Below are 21,786 nucleotides of genomic sequence, written 5' to 3'. Positions count from 1 at the left end.
AACAAAACAAAGGGGATCTATGAATTAAAAGAGTTAACTTCAGCATTTTTAAATATTGATATAGACCTGAATTCTTTCTTATAATATAATTCTTATATAATTCTTATCAAACAAACAAAAAAACTGCATTAACTTCACATATAACAATAGAACATGTGCTTGCCGCCCAAATGATGACAACTTCCCTTTTTCCTAAGACAACTTCCGAAAAAACAAATGTACTTATAAAGTTTTTTAAATAAAGTTTTTATAGGATAAAAAGGAGGTCCCAGCAAGGGTCCAACATCCTTGACAAAGAGTGAATAGTCAAAACGTGTTAGTTGAACCTGCTGGCAGCATGCAAACAAACAGCCGGAGACCCGCTGCCCAAACTTCGGTCCGGTTTCAGTGACCGGCTGGAGGACTCTGGAGATGGAGACGCGAAGAACAACACCAGTAACAGTGCCGCACTAACACCCGCAAACGAAGCAAAGGTATTGTAGGAACAGTGTAGGCCTGTATACAAGTGCGTGATCCCCGAAGCCACCGATACTTATACCCAACCACAGCTGATCTATAAAAAGGGCTGTAAACATTTGAAGCAAAAGCTTTTAAATCCCTAACCTACCCCTTTGTTCCCTACTGGCAAGCACATTGTTTAAACACCTTATTTATATACTTTATACTTATATTTTACAAGCGCTTCAAATTTTTTACTAAAACCTGCACATACATATTAAAGCAGCTGAAACAAGCATAGCGCAGTAACATACTGTACACCTTTTCCCTTATGGTTTTGTTTGAAAGACTGTCCCCATTGTTACTTATTAAAAGGTACAGGATGTTATTTCTAGTTGGTTTCTCAATTAACTGAGATAAATAATGATAATTTAATGTTTTAATAAAACATTTCCCATAGCTTTATTGCATGTCATATATGTCATGACATAATTTATGTCTGGATAATTGGAATCTCCCACAATAATAACGTCCCCTAAGCTGCCCGCTTTTTCAACCTGTAATAGGTGGGCTCTTTCCTCTTCCGCATTAATGTTGGGTGGTCACCTTTATTCTTTTTCTGGGAGTTCATGTTGTACACATTCTAGAACATATGGTATGCACATCTATTGTATAGTTTTATCGGAGTTTATTTTGTCAATTGTGTACAATAAGTATTTTGTTTTATGTTCGAGAAATTTGATTTGTATAAGAGTTCTGCACCAGCACTTTTTAGATTTCTTCTGCATGCGTGATTAATTATCTTGAAGATGATTATCATACATTCACACCAATGGAGGAGCTATGAATCTGAACTCTCTCTCTAAAGATATAGAGAGATAGAGATATATAGTGATGATACAAAACTGCACTCCCTAATAAGGTATGGCAGTGGAACCTTGCTAGTAAAACTGCACTCGCTTTAAATAGTAAATATTAAAAGCAAAATTTTTTTTGTTTCGTAACAAGTCACATTGACTAGTTAAAAGAGTGCCCCCAAACAAAAGAGAGTACTTTTTCCTCTCCACTTTGGTGCACTCGCTAAAGGTATATTCAGAAGAGAATGTAAATTTGCACTTCCCAACCTTAGACAAGGAAAGGAACAGCCCAGCACTCACAGGGTTGATGAAGAAAAAAAGTTTGTATAGAGATTTCGTCCCCTGACAAAAGCTGGAAGATAAGTGAAGTTTCTGTTTTGGAAAACTTTTCTTTGAATTACCAATTTAACCCTTTGAGTGCCAAGTGAATTTGACAAAATTGGTGTCAAAATTGCCAAGCAAACATTTTTATTCATCGTAATGACCTGTAATGTTTACCTTGTATAGAGAATATAAAATAGGGTTTTTTGCACATCTCTTACAGAGATATTGAAATTTTTTAGCAGATATTTTGTGCATCTCACACAGATGTCGGCATTCAGGGTTAAAGAAGGAAAGTGGTAACTACTTCAACTGTTGTGTCTGGAACAGTCATTGAGAATGTTATAATACAACATATTTATTTATTTATGTAATCTTTCCTGTGGAGAACATTCAGTTTTGAAGGTGTACCATATAGAGTGCTCTGGAGAGAATAGTACTGAATGTAGAATGACAATGTTCTGCTTACAGAATTTTTATTTCTGTGCTTTCTCCAGTTTAGATGGAGAAAAATTGTTATATATAAATGTTTAAAATGCCACCTAACTTGTGATAGCAGTAAAATGGGGTATACAGTCATTAGGTCAACATTGGCTTAGGTTGATGGGTCATTAGGTTGACGTGGGTTTTCCCTTTTTTTTTTTTTTTTTTTTTTTTAAGCCGACGGGTGTACTAGGGAGTGGTGGAACAATAAAAGTGTGCTGATTGTAGTGAGGCACTGTGCCCAAACCATGGCAAGCACAGCGCTTCACTGATAGTGTCCATGTCGACTGTGTTGGCATTAGGGTAAAAAAGTGCAAAAACCCCATGTCAACCTTTTGACTGTCAACCTAAGCCCATGTTCCATACCTGTAAAAAAAAAAATGGTTAGACCAGCCCTTAAATAAATTATTCACCTAAGCAATAGAGATCTGGTTAGATGGAATGCATGTGTTTTGTCAACACCAAATCTTGATGACCTGGCTTTAATTTTACCTGTGTCCGCATTTTAAATTTGAATGTGATTGTAAAGCATCATGTTCTAATGCTTATGCTGTAAAAATGCTTTAGCTGACATAACAACAGTTGGGGGCAACAGTTACAAAATTGGCAATATTTCTCTGCAGCTCGATGTGAGTGGCACTGTTATGGACTTTATAGAGAGACATCCAATAGTACATTTGGACTCTTGTCTCTTAACTTTTAGAACAGTTGGTCCCAAACTTTTCAGTTCAGGGCACCCTTTTGGGTCTCTGACTACTTCGTGGCACCCTTTAGCCAAAATAATTATTGAAGTGTCCCTTTTTTTAAAAAAAGTTGGGTCAAAATAATGCTGTTAGTATTCAGTTTGGCTAAAAAATATAATAAACATAAATCCAAGAAATTAAAATATTTTATATAGTTTGTGACTTCTCCAGTTGCACCCCGGTGAGTGCAATTCATGAAGAAATGGAAAGCTTTTTCTGCGTCTCAATGGCATTCAGATTCACCATCTCAGGATGGCGGAATCTGGACATCAGTGCGAAGTGCTTACTTGCTCTCTGGCCATCAACCAGAGGTAGCTGTGCCCCTTGATTCACCCTAGCACCTTCCTGGGAACTCTATACAATACACTATATAATAATATAATGTCTGAAGTATTTTTTTTTTTCAAATTAAATCATGATGGATAACTTTTAAGTAAATGCTCAGGACCTTATTTAGTCATGAAAACACTTAACATTTCTGAGCACTTTATGAAGAAATAATAGCGAGTTCAGTGCTTAAGGCATATATGAATCTATGAACCCCTGTACTATTCTGGGTTCTATTTCAGGGTTTTGTAGAGACCAAACAGGATTTTAACTGTTCTCACAGGCACAGGCTTTGGACCTCTTAGCACTTAATTTACTTTAAGTACATTTAGAGGCGCTGGTCAGAACCTTTCTAAATCTGGTCCTGTGTAATACAGTAACCATTTATAACTTTAATGGATTGAATGACACCATAACTGCAGTATGTAAGAGCTACCTGTACTCTGTTCTTCTCAATCAGTTACAAAATGTGAGTGAAAGTATAATTATGTTGAATATTTAGGTTAGGTTGGCGTGACTGTATGTTTAGACTAGTTTACCACTTTTTTTTATTTAGTCAATTGATTATTTGAAACGTAACTTATTTTCTGAATTACCTATTTTAAAATTAAACGTTAAAATAATGTTTTCATTTTTCTACTTGTGGTCTGGAGATTTAAATTTGCTTGTATGAAATTATTTTGGCAATAAAAAAGGTCTGTTAATTATCTCATAAGTTGACATCCCATTTAATGTGGAGGTTGCTATTTATTTTTTATTTGCAAATTAAATTGTTAGTGTTCTTATGTGTTTACTATACCTCTTCTTGAATCCTAGATTACTGCAGTAACTGGAGGATGGAGTGTTTAACACACATGTATAATTTGTAATGTTTTACAATCTTTCTTTACCACTCCCTCTGCTTTTCTGCTCACTGGTTCCACCTTCTCATTTCCTACACACAGTGAGAAAATGAAGCATGTATTCTCACCTTCCCCTCGAACATTGTTATCCTTCAGTAAGGTGATTGGGTGTGGTCTCTGGTAAGAGACTAATTATATTAACTCATGGGGACAGGCAAGTGGCTAAGCAAACAAACTATGCCTGCTGTACTGCTGTAAATATTCTATCTTTAAAGGTTTTATCTAATATGTAGGTCATCTAATGGGTTTCATGGTATAAATGAAATGGCCAAGACATTTGGACATTGTTATTGTAAGGTGTGGAGAGAGCATAGTGTGAATTTAACAAAGCTTAAAAATGTATATTAATATGGACTGACTTATATGGATTGTTGCAGAAGTACATATGAAATCCGTAAATATAACTGTGCAGAAGTGTGTAAATATAGATCTGTATCTATTATAAACTTATTCCAGCATATACATGTGATACTCGAAAAATTATAATATAGTGCAAAAGTTCATTTATTTCAATAATTCAACTTAAAAGGTGAAACTACAGCTATATATTATAGACTCATTACATGCAGTGAGCTATTTCAAGCCTTTATCTGTTATACTTGAGCCTACATTATTAAACCATTTCAAAATATTCAAATTTTTAGAGATTTTGAATTTGAGGTTTTCATAAACTGTAAGCAATAATCTGTGTCACACTCTAATACTTTTATTAATCCAAATCACCTGCAATGGGTTCCTGAGCCTTTAAATGGTCTCAGTCTAGTTCAGTAGAATTCACAATCCTAGAGAAAGCTGCTAACCTGACAGTTGTGCAGAAAATCATCATTGACACCCTCCAGAAGGAGGAAAAGCCTCAAAAGGAAATTGCAAAAGTAATTGGATGTTCTCAAAGTGCTGTGTAAAAGCACATTAATAGAAAGTTAAGTGGAAGGCTAAAGTGTGAAAGAAAAGGTGCACAAGCAGCATGGATAACCGCAGCCTGGAGAGGATTGTCAAGAAAAGGCCATTAAAAAGTGTGGGGGAGCTTTACATGGAGTGGACTGAGGCTGTAGTTAGTGCATCGAGAGCCCACCACACAACGAGTGATCCTGGACATGGGCTTCAAACGTCATATAACTCTTATGAAACCGCACATGAACAAAAAACATCAGACTCAAAGCGGCCGTCTACCAGGACATTTTAGAGCACTTCATGCTTCCTTCAGCAGACAAGCTTTATGCGGATGCTGCCTTTTTTTAAATTTGATTTTCAAACACAGCCAAAAGTACAAAGAAATTGGTTCAATCACTGTGGGATTACTGTGCTGGGTTGACTAGCAAACTCACCTGACATGAACCCCATAGAGAATCTATGGGGCATTGGCAAAAGAAATATGAGACATGAGACCGAACAATGCAGAAGAGCTAAAGGCCGCCAATGAAGCATCCTGATCTTTCATAACACCTCAGTAATGCTACTGTCTGATATTAACCATGCCATGCTGCATTGATGCTGTAATTCATAAAAAAAGGGGCCCAAACCAAGTACTGAGTACATATGCACGATAATCAGAATCCCTTTAACAAGACATATATACATTGCATCAGTTGTGCATACAAATGTCAATTCACATGTTATGGTTTTCAAGGTTAGACAGAGCAGTTCAGTGTTTTTAGATTAGCAGTGTTAGAGTATTTTTTCAATAGCTGAATAGCTATCGGGAAGAAACTTTTTGTGGTTCTTGGCGACTTGACGCTGCTTAAGTATTGTTCCCTTATAGGGGGAGGTCCGTTCCAATAATCTTCTCTACTGTCCTCACCACTCATACTTTTCAGGGGGCTGATATTTATGTATTGATTTTAATGTAAAATATTGCATTTGGGGGTTTTCATAAGCTGTAAACCATAATCATCAAAATTACAACAAAGGCTTGATATCTCACATTGCATGTAATGAATCTATAGAATGGGTTACAGCATCATCCCTAATTTCCAAGAAAAGGAGGACATATCATTGGGACCCTTGAGCCTTTGAAAATATAAGGCAAACAAGAACCACAGTTGTCACAATTCATCTGGCTAACAAGAAAAGAACCAGAACGAAAGGATGGTAATATAAACATAATTGTCAGCATATCACCCTTCCCCCCTTTATATCGGGACAATTGGTATCAATACCTTCAAGCAATAAGATCTGCTAATTGATTCACACCACTACGAGATAATTTTAAACTTTTTATTTTCTATATTTGTATAAATGTATGTATTTAATTCATATGCTTTTTATATATAAAAAACTCTTAAAGAGAACCGTGTTATTAATTATTAAAACAGCAAGCGCTGGCACACCTCCATTTTTTCCTTTATTAGTAATTTTGGGGTTTTTGACAAAGCCCTGTGCCAGCAGCTATTAATTGCGCAACACACACCACTTGTTCTATAGTCTATAGAATATATTGGTTTTACCTTTTTAAGTTGAATTACTGAAATAAATAAATTTTTACACATTATACTAATTTTCTGGGTTTCACCTGTAGACTGGTTAATTCAAAAGTGTGGTTAATACAACCTTACAAGTACCTGTTACTCAAAGCGCCACAAGATGTGACGTGTTTCGCTAACCATAGTGTGAATGGTCATTCAACATACTTAATATGTCAACATATAACAGTGTTGCATGGTCAATTTGTGAACCATAGAAAGTTTAGGGTTGAAATTTGTCATTGCTGACATTTTGATAGCGTTCATGTTGACAAGAAAATGTGAACTTGCTACATAATGTTGTAATTTAGTAAAGATAACTTTAAACAAAACATACCAATCCCATATTATTTGTGTATACCCCCGCCCCCTTCAATTTGAGTCATAATTAATTTTACTTAGGGATAAAATGATTAAACTAAATCAATCTTTAAATCTAAGGCATAAATATTCTATAACATTTAACATGTTAATGATTTACAATGTTTAATCTATGATTTTGCAGTGTGTGTGTGTGTGTGTATGTATGTATGTATACATACACATATATATTTATGTGTGTGTGTGTGTGTGTACATTGACAGTTTATATAATCTACAAAAGCTTTATGTACTGTAGAAGCGTTGGATAGCAATAAAGCTAATATTTAAATATTATAAAACTTAAACACAAATGGACACAATTAGGGAGGCCAATCCCTGGATCGGCGGGTTACCAGGATTTTGGACAAAAAACGGCAGGCTTTGATTCCCAGGATTGAGCCTTCCAATCCCAGAATTGCAGGATTAGTACCCAATTTCAAAATAACGGCAGGCAGCAGACTGTTCGGACTTTGGAACAGTGTGCTGTAGTGGCATGGTGGCGGCCGGGCTGCGCAGTGTGACCCCTGACATCACATCACGCTGCACAACCCGGCCACAGCCATGACTACAGCACACTGTTCTGAACTCTATCACCTGGTCACATGCCCGCTGTGCAGCTCCCAGCAGACCACCCGCTGTGCTGCTCCCAGCCGCCCGCCCGCTGGAGATGGTCCTGCTACTGCCTGTCACCACCGCAGTGTAAGTGACCATGCAGTGCAGAACAAGGGGGATTGAAAAAATGCACCGGGATGGAATCCTTAGACACAATCAGACAAGTTTATGTAGAACCTAAAACTGTATATGAACAGACTGCTGTCAATGTATCCTATTACATTTATATTGTGGCTTCATTAAGCAGAATGGAAGTAAATAAGATCTGTCTCCTTAGCATGTTCTAATTTTGAAAAATCTAAATGTTCATTTATTAATGTTTAACTGGGCTTGTGCAATTTAGGGCATGACTGAAGCTTGTCACATACCTACATTATTTAAGATGCTTATCTCTCAAGTTCTCTAACTACGGATATAATGTCAATAGTTCCATCAATATCCCAAAATAAAATTATTCATGCCATCAAAGATCTTTTCATGACCATTTACGAACATTAATGATGGCCAAACAATTTCACTAATTCCTCCAAATCAAAAAGACCACAGGTTTTTATTTTATGTTTTACTTCAAATGCATTCATCACTATTCTGGATTTGAGGTTACTCAGTAAGTTTGTCAATGTCCCATATTATCATATGAAATAGTGGAATTTGATCATCACTGGTGACACAATCTAACATTAGAGACCAGTAATGGGGTGAGAGAATCAGAAAGAGAGAGATTTGGTAAGAAATCTCCTCCATTTAATTTTTTTTTAAACTGCAATCATTTATACTGCAAAATTATACTTAAAACATGAATAAAAACGGGATGCAAAGATTTAAAGCATGGACCTGATATAGCCAATTTTATGGTGAACGCACCCTAGGCATGCTGGTGTGCCAAACTGTCTAGACACTTTTAAGAAGTTTATAAAGATATTTTAATTACTTTAACCATAAAACAGCTCCCAGATAGCTTACTGGGTCACTATTTCGCAGGCTATTATTTGTATATAGAAGTCAAGTGAAAAAGCAAATTAACACATTTAGTAATCAAACAAAACATAAATAAAACAATTATCAGCAACAAACACAGCTTATCATAATAATAATAATAATATTAAAATTAATTAAACAGACCCGACGCCTAAATGTGTAAAAACATTAATTTGATTAAACCAGTCCAGCAGTTATTAACTGATCAGTACTATGCTCGACCTCCAGAAATAGTGTACAGGATATATTTTGAGATACTGAGGTGGCTTCAGGCAAAAGAATGGTTTACAGCTGATCGAATTATATCCACTCAGTCATAGATGTCCTGGTCACTGGTAATATCTGGACCAAGATGAGGTGATTTGTATCCACAGATAAATGTGCCCAGATGTAAAGGCACCACCGTGTATATAGCTGTGAGCAGAAAACCTTAAATGCAGTGAAATTACATGCACAAGGCACACTAATAGTTCTCCTGCAAGTGGTCTCTAAACATCCGTGAAAGGCAGACTTTTGAAGTGGTGGTGTAGCACAGTCTCAACCTCAGCCCTCAAATACCCCCAACAGTGCACGTTTTCCAGGTCACCCGACAGGTGTACTCATTACTCACTGACGCATTTTAAAAGACCCATAGGTGGAGCTAATTATATCACTTGTGATTCTGTGAGGAGACCTGCAAATGTGCACTGTGTGAGGATCCTGAGGACCGAGGTTGAGAACCACTGTTGTAGCATACACCAAAGGCAGTGGTATCACACCCACATATAGTGTCCGTATCTCACCTTGGCGTAGTTGTCAATCATTCCTGAGGTGTGCGGCTACGGTGCTCAGTCCTGAACACAGCCACCGAGGGATTTCCAACAGAGTGTGGCTCAGTGTCCCAAATGTGGAGGGAAGGCGCCGATCAAAGCTGGAATCCCAACGGGTACTGGTAAGTATGGAGTATCTGGTCAGGAAGGTCCCCTTTAAGCGTTTCTCCACTACTATGTATGGCGGTTTCTTCAGAAGGTTCTTCTTCCTAATGACACGGTCAACCTTCATACATGTTAACCTTGATGCATGTCTGCCGTCAGTTGTCAACCAATACATGGTGACCTTCCTCTTGACCCTATGACCCCTACCCAATAAAAACATTATAGGCAGAAAGAAATTTAAAGTAATTTACTACATTTTGTGTAGCAAGGAAGATGCCATTGTTGATTACCTATTTTAAGTCCAGCAAAAGTTGTTGTGGGGGGTATGGGCTCTACATCATGAAGTCTTCCAGGTATTCAGAGAAAGTTAGTATGTGTTATGGAATCAACGTTTAAAGAAAGAAGAGGTACATCACAGAGTACATGGTGGTGCTGGAATGCACTGGTGCCTGACATGGAACACAAGGCCATATTGGATGCATAATCCTTGGGTCAGGTCCACCAATAGCATTGCCTTCACTGGTCATGTGGTATAGGCAGTTTGAGCCTATGCAGCTCCCGTATCTCCTCTACATAGCTGTACTAGATGCTGTGATTTGCATTGTGCTCTTGAGACACGATAAGTGTATCCTGATCCCTGGAGGTGTTAGAATGAACTGATGTGCTGAGTCTTGGTAAAGCCCCCCTAGTTTCTGAAACGTTGACTAACCATGAAATAAGATGTAATTATTCTGAGATACCATTAAAAACTGATCCTTTTTCTTGGACTTGGTGAGTGCCCTTCTTGGATTGCTATGGATCCTTTGAACATAAATAAATATATATAATCTCCAAGGAAGCAATGAGCGCACTCAATAGACTTTGTTAAAGTCCATGTAAAAAGTACATCTTTTTAATATTTCATCCTTAAAAACAGGCATAGTTGACGTTTCGGGTCCACATCTGACCCTTTTTCAAGACACAGCAAACTCCAGTATCCCAGAGACAGCTTGTCAGGCTGTATCAACTAATACTAGAATCTGTCTATTTTTTTTATTGATTCATCTTTGATCAAAGTTGCTGGGAGTCTTCGGTTTCCCTTAATCTTTAAGATCATAGGGGTAGTCAATGTCTGTTTTTCGCAAAAAATGTAGACGTAGCATCAATTTCCGCAAAGAATAGATTACATTTGCATTCGATCTAGCGTCCGCTAATTTTAAAATTGTGTACGTGCAGATTCTGTTTTTTTTCAAAGACCCGGATCTGCAAATGCAAATCCTGACCATTTCCATGATGTAAATGGCCAGGAATGAGAAGTCCAAACCCCCTTATTTCTGGACATCAGCAAAAAGGGGAAACATTGAAAAGCCCCCGTAGTATTTATCTTCCCTTTTTGATTTACATGTGGGTTGTCCAGAATGTATGTTGTCATGTTTGTGTCTTGTTGTTTTGTATTGAGCTAATTTAAAGGCTACAATATTTAATGAATACATAAAAAAAAATATTTTTACAAATCAGATTTATTAATGGCCAGCTTTAAATTACATGCTTTAGCATATCCATAAACTCTTGGGACTTCAAATTGAAATATGCTGTTTTTTTTTTTACTAATGTTGTAAATTAAGCTTAGTATATTTGAAGTAAAATCCTAGTCTCGTTTCTAAACATGATAACTTTAATTGCTCCTTAAAATCATTAAGTGAGCAATATAAGCAAACCTATAAGCTTTGGCCAAATACTGTTGCATGAAAGTGTATAGCTATATGTATTTAGGACAATGTACAGTGTGATCTTATTTAATTTGTGTACAATTTAAAAAAAATGGTAATTGTTTGGATCTTCATAAAGACGGTCATCCAAGTTATATATGATTGAATATGAATGAGAAAAACATATATGGTTTCACACATATATTGGCCCCCTCCAGAGGTAAAAAAAACATTCACCCGGATAGACAAAAAGCAAACACCTTGCCCACAGTAGAAAAAAGACAATTTTACAGTATTCAATGTATAGAGGCACTGGTAATATCACTTCATGGTCTATGCCCTTGATGGCTAACCTTGACACTCCAGATGTTGTTGAACTACACATCCCATCATCCTCTGCTACAGTTTTGCTATTTGGCCATGCTAATACTGAAGCGGGGCATGCTGGGATGTGTAGTTCAACAACATCTGGAGTGTCAAGGTTAACCATCAAGGGTCTATGCTGTAACATACAATATATAATGTACAACACAACAGTGGGCAAGGATTCCGCCTAGTAAATCCTACTTCTATGCACGCCATGTGAATGAGACCGGAAGTTGCATAGTGATGGAGAGAGACCCCCAGGCAAAGGAGAGGTAGAGAGCGGTCAAATCAGAGTAAGAAAGTGACTGGCACATAAAGTGTAAGGAGAGATGCTGGCATAGACAGGGTAAGGTTAGGAGAGGAGAAAGTAAGAAGGAAGGAAAGAGACACATAAAGAGGAATGGAAGGTCAGAAAGACCCTAGAATAAAGACTAGGATTTTACTTGGAAACCACTAAAGTGTTTTCTGTACTTGTACATACTGAGGTGACTCTCAGAATTGTGGTCACCGGCAGCTCTGTCCAGTCCCCTGTGCACCTCCTTTATTCCCCTCAGTGTACACAGACTCCTATTTGGCATTCCTTACAAACAGCATAGGCCTGACATAGTGATGTCACGACATACTGTATGCGTGATTCTGATAAATTCCACCCAGTAAGCAGAGCATTAGGCATTGGGAGGTATAATATGGACACAGAAATAGCCAGTTAATTGCATACTACAGTCAGTGGGGGATGTGGGCTCCCTCATGCGATTTGCACGACTTGCCCTCCCCTAAACACTGCATGTAATGCTGGCTATACACTATACCAACTTTTATCCAACAAGTTGCTTGGTTGGACTGAAAATCTGGTACAGTATGGGAGCAAATGACAATTAGCAATTTACTTACAAACCCAGGAAAAGTGAATCAAATTGTTTAAATCAATGTTTTTGTCTAACAGTCCAATACTGTACCTTGTCTGAAAGACCGTTTTTGTCCATTTACAGATTTTGAGAGCAAATTACTGAATTACAAATTACATTTGCTTCCATCAGTACCAGATTTGTATTACACCCAATCAACTAGTTGGATGCTTGGTTGTAAGCTACTCTAGTAGTGTATGGCCAGCATAAGACCTTCTGCTATTGTGGGATCATGATTGCAAAACTTTTTTTTTTAGAACACAAAGAAATGAGATTCCCTTTAGCCTCTATATGTGAGCAGTATAAATACAATTAGATAGCTAACTATTTGTATCCCCAGACTGGTAGTGATTAACGAGTTGGTGGTGCTTCCCTCAAGTCAGAATAAAAGCTGATAAAGTAAAGACTCTTTGCAAAGGGCCCTCAGTAAATACAATTATTTTTAAAACATTTTAATTTTAATAATTTGTTTAAAATATTACAATATCTTCGTAACCCAGGGCTTTTTTATTTTTTTACACAAAATGCTTGTTATATTTTACGCTGGAAAAGTAATATACTGTAGACAGAAAAAAATGGTTAATTGCTTAACCTGTCTAGAGACCTATCTTGTAATTGCACGGGCTACAAACAGACTTATATATTGGTCCCTGGATATAAATGCTGTATTGAATATTGAACCCAGCACACGCAACAAACAATAAGGTGGTCATACAAATTCCAAATCTCTTATGTACTTATGTGTTGTTTGTTGTAATATTTGAAACAAACTATTAAGTTACATTTTATAAAATAATTGTATTTACGGAGTGCCCCTAGCAAGTCTTTTTTTCTTTCCTTTGGTAAATATACGGTCCTAAACTTTTTCCTTTTGATAAATCTATTTAAAACATGTACAGCATTGTTAGCCTGCAATCTTCAAAAAAAAAAAAAAAAAAATATATATATATATATATATATATATATATATATATATATATATATATATATATATATATATATACACATTGATGTAAGACTTGACAAAAGTTGTCTACTCTCATGGTTTCCTGAGTATTTATTGGATTCATTCCGAGTGCCGCACCTTCCTATGCTTTATTCATTATTTCCTGTGAAGGCATCGGCATATTATTGCATGTTATTGGGAGTGCTTGACCCCCCCCTCCCCCCCCGTCCGTCCGTCTGTCTTCAGGTAACAGACACATGTGACATACAAACACCTCACCTTATAGAGCTGTGGATGTCGTGTGTCCCGGCCCGCGGCGTCCTCCGTGCCATGGAGCGGAAGTAGTCAGATGACGCACTTCCGCTTTGGCGTTGCTTAGCTACCACCCAACTTCGCCGGCTCACACCGCACTTCCTGCTTGGGTGTTGCTCGGCAACCCGGCTACGTGATCCACCTGGGCTCAGGCATACAGCGGCTGAATTAAAAACAAGAAAAAAATGTTACATGAACAAGTGATATCCACAGAATTATTACTATGGCCAGTATTCAATGAGAAAAATTCGCCTTGTTTTATGGTGAGTTTGTGCTCTTTTCGCGTTGGAAGGGAGCATTTTGCTCTCCAAAAGTGAACCACCCTATTCAATGTGATATTTTCGCCGTCTTTTTAAGTGATTTTCGCCGTGTAGCAATTCTCCATCTTTTCATGGAGAACTGGAATGTGAACTTTTAAACTAAAAGGTTTTTTTTTTTTTAGTTTTGGTGTCAAAAAATCAGAATTTTTTTTCTGTGAAGGGGCATGTTATTTTTATTCATGTGCTTATAGCACATGAATATATATTTAATTAAAAAAAATATATATATATATTTTTTTACACAGAGCAGCTAGCAGGGGGCCCGGAGCTCTCGTGCCGCTCATTAGATATTCATATATTCACTGCATCCGATCATTACATATGCACGATCGGGTGCAGTGAATACTGGGTCCCCCGCTGGCTATAGGGGGGGGCAGCTTGTGCTGCCTGGGTCCCGGGGAGCCCACCTCCCCTCCACATATGTTCTGGGGCAGCCAGGGAGACTAATCTCCCTGGCTGCCACCGTCCCCCGGCTCCCTGCCACGGACGCTCGTCCGCTGCAGGGGTTAAGACTCGCCGCTAGTGGCGGCGAGTCTTAACCACATTGAATAGTGGGAGCAGGAGTGGCAGCGAGCCCTCCGGAACAGGGCGAGTGCATGGCGAGAGAAAAAATCTCTCGCCATGCACAGAGAATTTTTCACATTGAATGCTGCCCTATGCCCCAACATGTTTGCTTTGGATTAGTCTGCTATGCATTACTTGATCTGGACGTCTATGCAAAAAATATGCAATAAGACAAGTACATAATGCTTACTTATAGATAAGTAAGGAAATGTAGAAGATAAGAAACAGCAGAAGTAGAACAGGAGAAAAGAGGCCATACATATAAACAGTGGTTATAGTAACGCATTCCATGTGATACGTTCATTCAGGCCATTTGGGGAAACGGTCCCCAGACGAAAAATCCAATTAGCTTCTAGTTTTAGTAAAATATTCTGACTGTCATTACCTCTAGTAAGAGGAGGGACATGGTAAATGATCATGTATCACAGTGAGGAAAGAGCATGTCCACATTGTTTGAAGTGGGACGCTAAAGGTTGATAGTTAGGCTTATCACTGAGGGCAGCCTTAATGGCTGACCTGTGCATGGCCATGCGTTCTTTAAATTGTTTGGTCGACATGCCGACATAATATAGTCTGCATGGGCATATGATGATGTAGACAATATATTTGGTGCAGCAGGTCAGGATGTGTTTAAACTTGTACTCATGTTGGCCATGTGGATCCTTAAAAGAACTGCCCGTGATGAGGTACTGTATTGGCAAGTTACACACTTAATGCACTTATAGCATCCAGGTCGCTTCATTTGCAGATTGGTACTTAAACAATTATCAAAACCCATTATGTCAGTGTGCACCAATTTATCACGCAGGTTTCTTCCTCGACGATAGCATACCATTGATCTTGTAGAATTGAAGCATTTGAGGTCCTTATCGGTGGCAATGATAGGCCACAGAGCCCTGTTGGCCACTGGTAGTACCGGGCTGTTGGAATCCCTCACATTTCTGGTGGCTTTCGGTCATTTCAAATATGGCGCACTGACTCGTGAGCCATTTTAGAGCTTGCGGCTGCTGCAAGCTTTGACTCAGGAGCTGTGCAGCATTTTAAATGGTCGAGAGCCGCTGGAGGGGTGGAGGAAGGAGCTGTGCTCTGCTCTCCTACTCACAGTGGCGGAGGTGCGGGAGGGGTTGGGGAAGAACGAAGCAGGGTGGTACTGCGTACCAGCAATATATTTTGAAAAATTATGCCGTAACCCCTTACTTACTGTTATCCTCCAGTGGGCCCCTTCATACCCCAGTCACACTGCCAATGTATAACAATCTTGTTTCTACTGGGACAAATTCTGTTTTTGTGGAGTGGTCATCTAATACTTTCATTCTTTTTGTACAAATGGCATGTTTAGTCTGTTTGCACATTTATAAATATATAAAGTCTTTTAGAACTGTGTACATATCTTATTTTGGCCTGTATATGGGATTGAACATTCTTAGTCATTCTCATTACTGTCATCTCCACTGCTGTAATATTTTAAATGGAGTTGCTTTATTTTATTTAGGCTGGCATTCCTACTGATATGCATGCAATATAAACCGAATCTACTCCAATAACTATTCTTTGAAGCTTTTATTGTATTTGAAACTGTAAAATTAATGCTCTTTTTTATTTTTTTTACTTTTCAGGCGAGTTTATACAGAGGCGGTTACAGCCGATTTGCTCCGTACTGAAGTGACGTAAGCCTATTCTTCCCTATTAAACTTGGACAAAACTGCCCTTCGCCCTATTTGCCTGTTTCCCCTTCCCTACACTATCAAAGTTTGCGAGGCCCGGCTTTTGCAATACTTAAAAAGAAAGAAAAACTCCAGGAATTTTCTGGCAGTGCAAGACGGATGGATGGATACAGCTGAAATATGTACAAAACAAACAAAAGGACATTTTTTTATACCTCAGCTTTCTTTTCAACTCTGCAATTTTTATTTCTGCATTTTGGTTTTGTTTTTTTAAGGGGTGTGTTCATTTTGTTCCAAAGATTGTGTTTATTTTTTATTTTTAAACTGTGGTAAAAGTGCGTGTATATATAATATTTACATAACTGTGCTGTGAGCTTTTTTTTCTATTATTTCTAAACTTGGAAAAAAAATAGGATAGCTGAAAATTATGAAAGATGACAAAAAGGTGGAGTAATGATTTGTGTTTTTAATTACAACTCCCTTAAACTAAAAGCTTTTGGTAATGAAGGATGATGATTTTTTTTTTTCCTGCTTTTATGTTCCTAGACATTTCAGAAAATTTCGTAAAAATTAGAGGAAATATTAGCATGAAGCCAAAATGTTGCCATATAGAATTGGCATGTTTACTACCTACATTATTTTGGGATTCCATGCCATTTTCCCAGCTGTTGCATTTCTTCCATAACAAGGAGAACTTCCTTCTGCTTATTGGAAAGATTGTGTGCTGGAGAAAAAAAAAGATGATGGGCTTGAATGCAAGTTTTACAAATTAGAATATGAGCTCTATATATATTATAAGTATCTCTTTTTTGTCTTCAAGCCAAAACAATATATGCAGTATAAAAAGTTAGCATGCTAGCCAGTACGGAAACCTGGTTTCCATGACTGCACCTTGAGGAATATTTTATCTTTTGTGTCCTTAATATTCTGTTTTAGACTCAAATTTAGTTTTGCTTATTTGGAACAGTAACTAGAGTAATAGAATGGTCTTATTGCTATATGTACCAGTTTCCATATTGTCCTCCTTTCGTGCTGGTCACAATATCCGTCCTCAAGAAGGTCCCAACCGCTGAATGGCAGCTAGCACAGAAATAAGCTGCACCATATGACATTGTATATTTTATCCAGACATTCACCCACACACATAAAATCACCTTTTAGTGTTGATATTGGGCTATTTACTGTGTAAGTTGCTTAACACCTTCAAAGCCAGGGGGTAACAGCAACATTGTTTTGTATTTTAAGGAGCTGTAATAATCTCCATTAATTTATAGTGCTATAGTTCTAAATCCTTGAAATTTAAGGGATTAATATAGCAAGTACATCCCTGTGAAAGGGAATAGGAGGAATTATTCTGGGAGTTGGCATCCTGTTGTTCCTCTTGACAATATTGCAGCTATTCATTGATCAGTCAGGTAAAATTTAAAACTTTCCACAAAAGTGGATTGTCATTGTCTTCCTATAAGTGATATTATAAATTGTGGTGTAAATGTATAATGGGGTAATTATATAGTATCACGTTGCAGTGGAGCCAGTGTCTTACCATTGTAACCTGTATTCTATTCATAGTCCTAAGAATGTAGGACAAAGGTGCAGTTACATGGTATATGAATTTTCCATTGCATACTGTATCACAATCATCAATAGGGCTCCCATTTTGTCTGCATTTTCTCAGGACATTGCCAGTTGTTGTCACTGGAAATCTTTTGAATACTTATTTTCCCAACAAACACATTTTAATAGACTAACCAAGTCACAATAATTTGTTTTTGTTGCATTTAGTATCTGAAAAGAAACTAATGAGGTGGCATATTATGCACTGAGCAAACTGTGTGATGTAAGTGTCAAGGTTACTTTATTCAAAAATATAGGAACCATAGCATTCAGTATGACATTATGAAAAAAAATTTTTTTTTTAGATTTTTTTTTTTTTAGATTTTTTTTTTTTTTATTGCAGATTTTACAATACATTGGCTATGATAGGAATGCAGTTCATAACTGCATGTTAACCTATTTTAATAGCTCATTGTTTGCAATGCATTGGGGATACCATCAGATGGAGTCACAGGAATCAGATTGTATAGTACATGTGTATTTCAATCTAAACATTTACGCAGCCTCCTTGGTGGACATTTGCTAAAGTATGAAAACTGATTGTTATACAGCAAAGACTTACTAAATGAGCTTTAGGTTTGTTAATGATTTGGGTTCACTTAATACAGGTGAATTGCATTCTGTCATATAATTTGAATTTTATACAGTTCTATTTATTTCAGCAATTTACATCATGTAAAAGCACAGGCATTGCTAATGTGTAAAATAATTTTTACTCTTCAACCCTGTGCTATTTCATGTCTGTTTTAACTGCTAAAGAAATTTTTGTATATTCCTAAATGTTACTTAGAGCAATTTGGTCCCTATTTTTAAATTGATACTCATATTTTTATGCCCACTTGAGCACAAATTAAGTAAATAGTTTTAATTAAAATTGCTGCATACATAAAATGCAACCTTTCAGACATTGTATTTGGGGCAGGGGGTGGTAATGTACCCTGCAGCTGATCATGTGTTAGTGTCAGCATACTATTATCTATACTATAAATAATATAAATACATAGCACCTCCTCCATCCAATAATATAATGAATATTACTAGACCAATTTGCCTTCCCAAAATCACTTTCATTAAATTGTCTCCTTAATGGATAATGCCCACTATTACAGTAAATTCACATTTGTGTGGGGTAGGACACATTAAACATGTAATATTTGCGCGGCAGCAGTTCACCCTATTGAGCTTGTCCAGTAAGATTGGTCTACTAGGTTATTGGAATGCTCTTCCTCCTTTCTATTGAAGACCACGGCAGAACTTAAGGGACCTGCTGAATCAGGTGGCTAGTAGACTAAACCACAGTTGATAATTATTAAAGCTGTTTAACTTCTGGAAATAGCCTTTACCAAAAATGGTCAGTCTGCTCAAAAGATCATTCTGCCATTTGTTTTTATTAATACATTTTTTCTTCTACTCTAAAGTTCAGTTCACGTAATGTTTTAAAGGGAAACTGTCATTAAAGTGTTTTGTCATGTACCTTGAAATGTATAGTTGTTTCATGTAGTACAATATTGCATTAAATTAAACAATTTTATTTATTTTCAAGCTTTACTGAGCATTACTTATTAGGGAACTATGTTTTGGTAGTAGAAGATTTTTTAGAAAGTTTTACAATTGATAAAGAAAAACACAATTCAAATTAAGAGTTTTGCTTAATATATAGAAAGTTATATTTTGAAAACTCTGAAGACTTATTTTTGTGTGTGTGTGTGCGCACTCATCTGAATACCTACATAGAGATAAATATACCCTGGTAACTTCAATGTATCCATGAATGAGAAAAATTGCCATGTATTCAAAGACAATTCATATTTAGTGATTTCAACCGTTGGATTTGGAAAAGTACTGTGCACTTGTATGTTTTTTGTTTTTACATGAAATAGAAAATTGCTCAAAGGGACCCTATACTGAAACCACATTGTGTTACCACTTTTACGCAATGTAGTAGTGTATGGCATTTTTTTTAATATTCATTTTCTATGATAAACTAGCATGGAATGACCTTGTATTCAGTTTCGCTGTGATCCTACCCTAAACAATCTAAATATTGTTTAAACGGACAGAAATCTAAATTTAGGATGGCCAGTGGACAGCATTGGCACCTGTGAAGCCATTGGAAATCTCTGAAATTGACACAAATGGCACTAGTCATACTACCCAGTTTCCTTTTGTTATCATTTATATGATGCCACAAGGGTTCTACAGCACCTGACAATACATACTGTAGATTAAATAAAATTAAGAAAAATAAATTTCAGTACTAGACAAATTAGGACGAGTAAATGGTAAATAAAGACAGTTGCGACAGGGAACAGGACTCTGTGGGTAGCAGAGATATATTTGAAGAAAAGCACAAGAGGAGAGAGAGCCCTGCTCGTGAGAGCTTACATTCTAAAGGAAGACTTTGGGGGATATTCAATCTCCAGCGAGCACCTCCCGTCGGGGAGATGCCCGCCGGGCCCTATTCAATGGTGTCTTCCCCGAGAGCATTGAGCAGGGTATCTAGGCAGAACAAGCCCCACATCACTAGCTGTGGGGCTCAGTCTGCCGAGAACAGCCGGGAAGTGACAAGCTGCAGCTCGCCTCTTCCCGGCCACAACTCGCGGCCACGCCCCCTTTTCGCTCCCCGGCAGGCGGGACATTGAATCCCATCTGCATGTTCTCGGTTGAGCTGACCGAGAATGGGACTGGGTCACGGCGGTTGAGCAAGCTCGACTGCCGTGACCCTAACATTGAATACCCCCCTTTGTTGTTTTCCTGTAAAATATTTTTGTGTATATGCGTGTTTCTCCTAATCGGAATACTCTAGCAGGCAGCTGCTTCTTATACAACTAACTTTCATGTAGCATTTCAAATATAATGTGATATAGTGCTTCAACTTGTACTTTGCAAATTGCGTTAAAGCTTAGCTCGAATAATGGGCATACATTGATTCATATAAGGTAAAATAGCTTAGCTGTGTTCCTGGATTGTGTTACTATATTCATCCATGCTGATTTAATAGCATGGCACATATTCAGTTTGTGTGTGTTTTGTTTGTAAATGCTGTATCCGATATGTAATGCACGGTTTACCCTGTTTTTGCATGTTTTTCTTTACTTTTTTCCATAAGAGATAGATATATATATATATATATATATATATATATATATATATATATATATATATATATATATATATATATATATATAATATCACACTAAGACAGAGGAAATAAGGCAGTGTAATTATAAAATAATATTTTGAAAAAAGTTGCCATGAACAATAGTGGGCACCTTTTTTATATCCAGTAGAATCTGTCTATCCGATTAAGCATTTGAAAATAGTAAATTCATTATTTTACGTTTTTAACATTTAACTATAATAAATATTATGTGGTCTTTAACCCTTTCAGGTCCAACATCTAGTGCAGATCCAATTGTGAGCCACTTTAAAATAAGAACATTAATATCGTTTAACATTCTTGAATAAAACATTTTTAAAATGGCAATTAATCGAAACCAGACTGTTTGAATTGCAAAAAAAATTTGAACTGCAAAGGGTTAATAAAGACTTTTTGGTAATTGTATAATGGAATCTTAGATTTCTGGTGCAGGAAGTTACTGAACATTACTAAGAATTTTATTCCATCCAATTATAACATTTTAACATATCTAAATCCTTTTATTTTGCAGTATTCAAACATAACTTTTTTTTTAACTCTTTATGATCAGAATTTTTATAGTGAAAGAAACTGAATTTGACTGCTCTCTGCCATTAAGATTTGTAAAGGAAATGTATAGTCTTCTTATTTAGAAAACCATTTAAACAAAGAAAACGGATACCACGCTGGTCTAAACTGGAGGCAATACTTGGAAATTGTACCTAATTTTAGGGACAATGGGGCAGATGTATGAACGGTCGTTATGGGGGAGAAGGGGTATTAGCGCACGTTATGTGCACTGATACCGCTTCTCCCCCATGTATGAAGAGGCCGGGATGTGGTAATGGACAGGGGCGCTATGTGCCCCTGTC

General features: G+C 37.1%; 1 protein-coding gene across 5 annotated transcripts in view; it reads left to right on the top strand.

The window, feature by feature from the left end:
• Positions 1–21,786, top strand: part of RBFOX2 (RNA binding fox-1 homolog 2) — a 190,953-nt gene that overhangs the window by 164,886 nt on the left and 4,281 nt on the right. For all 5 annotated transcript variants that reach the window (XM_083156681.1, XM_083156683.1, XM_083156680.1 and 2 more), the window contains one exon: positions 16,114–21,786. This exon is cut by the window's right edge and continues 4,281 nt beyond it. In XM_083156681.1, coding sequence (XP_083012807.1) covers positions 16,114–16,158 — 45 coding nt within the window. In that variant the 3' untranslated portion in view covers positions 16,159–21,786. The remainder of the gene's footprint in view (positions 1–16,113) is intronic.

This window comes from Crinia signifera, chromosome 8 (assembly GCF_055691185.1).
Source record: "Crinia signifera chromosome 8, ASM5569118v1, whole genome shotgun sequence".
NCBI lineage: Eukaryota > Metazoa > Chordata > Amphibia > Anura > Myobatrachidae > Crinia > Crinia signifera.
Note: the sequence above shows the minus strand (reverse complement) of the source record. Positions and strands in the feature narration are given on the sequence as shown.